A 6,000-nucleotide genomic window follows, 5' to 3' on the forward strand; every position below is an offset into this window, starting at 1 on the left:
GTAAATGTCATGAGGACCTTAGCAAACATTGTGGAGCAGCACTGTGCACATTCATTCCACCATACAAAGGGACCAGACTAGACAGAAAAGCCGCTGAACCATTAAGGCGTCTCCACAGAGGTGGTCAGGAGACAGGTGGAATGCTGCAAAATACTCCAATTTACCCATCCCTTCCAATATGTGTTTCACAGGTATTTGGGCCGTCGCTATCTGGTTTGAATACTAACTACACTGCCAACAGATCCAATGTTCGTGCGGCAGTTTTTTAAATTTGACCCTGGTTCCCATGACATCTAAAAGCAGACAGCGTAGCACTGAGTTTGAAATGTAGAGCGCTTGTGGTACATGTTCAGGGTCAGAAAAGTCAATGATGATCTATGAGGTAGACCCAAGTATAACATTGATGTAGTAATTTCACTCAAAACATATTTTACCTGGCATATTTTCGACAGTACAGTACATGAGATGTATGTTATGGTTAAAAACCTTGTGGGACTTAAATCAAATGATTCTTTCCAGGCCCCTAAGCATGTCATTATGAAAGCACCGCACATTTTTTTTTTACTGTGTCGAAAGGTCAGGTTGTATACAACCAGATAGATGACAGTTAGCATACCTGGTGCCTTGCTCGTGCAGAAGATCCAAATGAGCAGTTAGTTCCTAGCCTGGCTGCCAGCCCAACTTCTCCCCGCCCTCAAAAGAATTTGGTCGGGAAGTTGGGTCTGGAGGGTCTCGTATTGGGGAACAACTACAGAAAACCAGAATCTGGGCATACCAATGAAATTGCCAGGGCGGGCTTAATACGATGATGGACAGATGATCAACAGTAATGTAATCACCCACGTCACAAAAGAGCACTTAAGTTGAATTTGTTTTGAACAAACAACATATTACGTTGCTCTGATTGGTTGTTGGTCAATCCAATTGAGCGAAGAGGCATTTGTTTTCCAGGCTTGTTTGAAACACGCCCCGTAGTCAAAGCCCAACGGAGAGTTCTCAGACTCATATTCTGACTAGAATTATGAGTATGACAACGTCAGGCTAGTTAGTTCCTGTCTCTGTGGTGAATTCCAATGTGATTTGACACTGGCTGAGGTGTCTGCAATCCAACTCCAACCTAGAAACAGGAGCATGCAAGTGATCCTACCGACGTAATGTGCAGGTCATCTCCAGTGAAACCCAGCACCCACATAATGGCGACTTACAGTCCCTCCTTATCAGAGAGAAACTCTACCATCCTTTTCTTTCACATTACACACAAGCAAAATGGAAAAACTATTTTTTCTCAGACAGAAGAGCCCTTTGGAAGAAACACATCACTGAAAGCCTGTTATGAATCATACTGAGCAATACTGAGCATTGAAGCCAGTCTCCAACCTTCCCAGGCCAGACGTGCAGAATGTAGTTGGTCTGACCTGTGAGCTGGGAGGGTGAGCTGACTTAACTGTGTCAGACCTACTGGTGGAGGTGCTTTCTGATAATAGAAAGTGGAGGTGCTTTCTGATAATAGAAAGCAGAAACTAGTCAGTCCATAATATCAGAAACCAAGAAAAGAGAGGGACTAGTGTTTATTTACTTTTTTTAAATTCTAGATTGGGAACAACATGACCTTTGTAGCTGTCATCTGCAGTCCTGATGATGAAAAAGAAGTCAGAAGACATACAGCAAGCAGATGAAAGCTGAAAATAACAACACACATAAAAGACACACACATTTTGCTGTTGCTAATGTAAGGCTAATCCTTCATTCTTTGACTTATTTTAGAGAATCATCGTTGATATAGAGATCTCCTCCATCTATTGTGATTTACAGTAAGCTCACCAACATTGTGATGCGTTAGCTTCAAAAGCATTAGGTTACCACATCATGATATTGTGCTAGTATTCTTAATATATTTTGGTCTACACTGAAAACACATTTACATCAATCTTGCTTTGTTCTTTAGTGATCAGTATGACAAGATTAATCTATTCTAAACGCATCTGCATGAGTCGCCAATGCCAACACCTGCACAGGAACAGAACCCCTTGAAGCTGCAAATAAGTAAGGTTTTCAAAGACAATTATCAAGTTGCGTAAACTTAGATGGATTCAGCAAACACCTTCAGAAAGCATATACAATTCCAGGAGAAAATACACTTCAAAAAATGGAATAGCCAAATATGTGTGTGGCTTTTCTATAATAAACAACATCTGCGTTTAGGGGAAGCCATTGCCTCCTCTCATATGTCACAGTGAAGCACTGTACAGGAGAATCATTTAACAAATGGTTTGTCATGATAAAGGATCATGGATGTATTATTAACCGCTTGAAATATTTTGTAGGTTCTGGTTACCATTTTGCGGGAATTTTGAATGTTAAAGTTAAACAGCTTGAAGATTGTGAAGTTAAACACCGATTTACTCAAATAAACTGTCACGCCAAAGTACAGTACACCGTACAATATATTGATGCTGATCTGCAGAACTGAAGCTCTATTTATCAAAACTACATTTCTGACCTTTATACAGTAAGGTTTGTATTTGTGACTTTCAGTTTCATTTGGACATTTTGAGATGACTGTGCCCACACAGTAATGTGTTTCTGTCTATTTGCTCCACAATATGAAAAGAGGCAGACCTCAATATGCCATTAACCTTGCATGGGTTTTTCTCTCTGACTTTTATATTAGTGTGAATGGATGTCTGTGATAGCTGCCCAGTCATCATGGCTCAGTCATTGATTTATTTTGTCAGAACAAAGGTTTCTGCATGTTTTTCAGAAGGAGATACCACCTTCACAGAAATGTTTGTCTTTGACAGAACTGACTTTGCCTTAAGGTTAAAGTCTAAATGATCTTTAAACAATTGCCAACTGATGTCATGAACGTATGCTTACACAGTGGCTGGTTTTAACATATGTTTTCTTATTAACTAAAATTAAAACCTTGATTCAAACAACTACTCTGACAATGATTTTTTTTGTCAGTATAATATTGTATTGTGTAAAAAAATGCATACGAGTGTAGAAATATTGAGCAAAGCACTTCATTTGAATTGTACCTGCATAATAACTGTGAAGAAATCAACAAGAGCTCAGTTTTTTTGATTACAGTACATCATGCTTTTAACATGATACCATCAATGATGAAAAAACTGTAGAATACATCAAATATTTCAGTGATAAATATGGCAGTAAATACACATAATTTGTATTCAAATAGTAACAATGTTACAGAAAATACTTATTTTACATCACAGTGCAACATATTTAAGGCAAAGATACCAAGCAGCAGCTGATACAACATTGCATAAAAATACATACAAGTATTTCCATCCAGATATATTAATAAGAAACAATTGAGAATTAAATGATGTTGATGGCAAGGTACAAGTGCACTGTAGGCTACACAACATAAATATAAGCACAAGTTGTACGCACAATGAAAATATCAAATGTAAATGTAATGATCCAGTCTTCTGCGATGCAAATGTTCACACAAATGACAAGCTTTAAATGAGCTTTGAACAGATAACTTTTACAAACAAGACAAGATTGGATTTATTTTTAGGCAAGGCTTTTGGAACAGTTAGAATACACAACGAAAGGATATTTTGTTCCATTGAATATGCACCTGTCCACCATAGACATCTAATAATAAATTGTCAGTTTTAACATAAGATGTTTATGTAACACAAGTCATAGAGCTTGATTGTGCACCATACATGTAAATGTACGCTTGTAAGATTTCATTCAAAATACATAGCAGCTGTTTTCATCATGGAGGTAGTCTTGGGTCAATTGTACTTTGTCTGTTAAAGTAAAATATAGGAAACATACTGTATGATATTGTGCCATTTAAGTGCAATGTTTTTCCTCAAAAAATAATCTAGTTTAGGTACAATCGACTGTGATCTTCAGCACCACAATCCATAAAATAAATATGTTTTCAATGCATGACTTACTGTACAGTTTATGGTCTTGCAATGTAAATAAATAAAGTCAAATTGCAGTTATTACAAGAGAACATGCCTGTGTTTTAAAAAAGCCATGGAGAAAGCATGTTGTATCTTACAGGCTGTATAAACCTACCTCTTCAGAAACCTGACTCTTGCAATCAAGAAGACAGATTCTGACCAATTAATTATTTAGAAACAGAACACTTCTGTTTAAGGCAAAAAAAAGGTCTGATTAGTCCTTCCAAATAACAATCAAACAACACCAGTTCATTGTCTGCCTTGTTTAATCTATCTTGGGAGAAGACCAGCTGAAATATATTTTCACAAGTTACCGTCTGGCTCAGTACTTCCCAGGGAGCTCACACACACATGGGGTTGGCAGGTTCTGCCAGAAGCAGAAGATCTCCTTGAAGGTCTTCCTCATCTCCTGGCTCCGGAAGGCGTAGATGATAGGGTCGATGACGGAGTTGCACATGATCAGGATCAGGTACATGTTGAAGTGGGACATGAAGCAGGTGCAGTAGGGGTTCCGTGGGCAGGAGATCATCAGGATGAGGTGGAGGAAGAAGGGCGCCCAGCACACTACAAACACTCCCAGCAGGATGGTGAGGGTGATGGCGCCTTTCATGTTGGCCCGCTGGCGGATGGGTGCGTTCCCAGGGAGGGCTGCGATCCTCTTCATGTGCAGGCGCGCGAGCAGGAACATGTGGACGTAGAGAGAAGCCATGAGAGCCAACATGGTGAAGAACATGGTGATGAGGCAGATGAGGACCATGGTGCTCTCCGAGTAAATAATAAACAGCACACCGGACGCCGTACAACAAGTCCAGATGCCTGTGATGACCAGGAGTGCCCGCCGGACAGTCACGATGTTGTGGTAGCGCAGGGCGTAGAAGATGGTGATGTAGCGGTCCACGGCGATGGCCAGCAGACTACAGATGGAGGCCAGGAGAGAGCTGCAGATCAATGAATCAAACACGTTGTCCATATTCTTGATCACTGTGCCTGGGATGGTCACATTGCCCCCGTTGATCAAAGCAATGACAATGGTCTCTGACGCATTTGAGACGCTCACCAGCATGTCAGCTACGGCCAGGCTGCAGATGAATAGGTACATGGGTGAGTGAAGGTTCTTGTTCTTGATTATGGCGGTGATGACCAGAATGTTCTCCAGCAAACTGACAATGCCCAGGGTGAGGAAAACCTCAGTGGAGATAAGGAGCTGGTCGTAACATCCAGTCGATGACTCCTTGCCATCTTTGTTTATTGGCAAGGAACCCAAACTGTGGTTCCGGTTGTGGTACCCTTGGATCAGTCCATGGTGTTGCGAGGCATTCATTGTGTCGTCTCAGATGGATTTGGTCTGTTGTTAAAGAGTCCTTGTCACCTTTTCCTTTTTTTGCTGGGTGAGGAGTGGGTAGGGGTCAATCCATTTCTATTTGGCTCGCTGAGTTCTTAACACGTACAGGTTTCTATCCTTCTCTTACATGTTGCAGATTTAAGCACCACGCAGATGAGTGTCCTGTCCTGGTTTCCAGTCCCTTTCTTTGCCAGTCCCCAGCCTTATCCAATGGAATCATTTTCTTCAGACATCTGCAGGAGTTTGTCTCATTACTGGGTAACTCTGGCTCCGTCGATCACATATGCCACTTCAGGAAACAGACAAAGAGAAAAAGGGATGGATGAAGGGAGAGAGAGAGAGAGAGAGAGAGAGAGAGAGAGAGAGAGAGAGAGAGAGGGGGGAGAAGAAGAAGAGAATTAAAAAGATAACGAACAAAGGAAACTGAAGGAGGACTGTTTTTGAGAATGAAATGAGAACGAGTAAGTCAAAGAATAAGATGAGGGTTGTGAATGAACAAAAAAATCTAATTAGGATTCAAAGACAGTCAACCTTGAAAGAGGAAAGGAGACAGAGATGGAATGCAGAAAGGAGGATAAAAGAGAGATTGCAGCAGCAGAGAGAACGAAGAGGATCAGTGACAGGAGAGTGAGCCGCAGGGGGGGCTCCAGGAGCACACACAGCATACACATGGGCAATAAGTCACTGAATCTCTCACGTTGC

At 41.0% G+C, this 6,000-nt stretch overlaps 1 protein-coding gene across 1 annotated transcript; it reads right to left on the minus strand.

Moving 5' to 3' along the window:
* Positions 1–4,221: 4,221 nt before the first annotated feature.
* LOC146275000 (melanocortin receptor 4-like) lies at positions 4,222–5,299 on the minus strand. Its single transcript, XM_084702615.1, has one exon. The coding sequence runs from the start codon at positions 5,275–5,277 to the stop codon at positions 4,279–4,281; it is 999 nt and encodes a 332-aa protein (XP_084558741.1). The 5' UTR covers positions 5,278–5,299; the 3' UTR covers positions 4,222–4,278.
* Between the last annotated feature and the right edge of the window lie 701 nt (positions 5,300–6,000).

Source organism: Hypomesus nipponensis, chromosome 8 (genome assembly GCF_054491055.1).
Source record: "Hypomesus nipponensis isolate SF chromosome 8, ASM5449105v1, whole genome shotgun sequence".
Lineage (NCBI taxonomy): Eukaryota > Metazoa > Chordata > Actinopteri > Osmeriformes > Osmeridae > Hypomesus > Hypomesus nipponensis.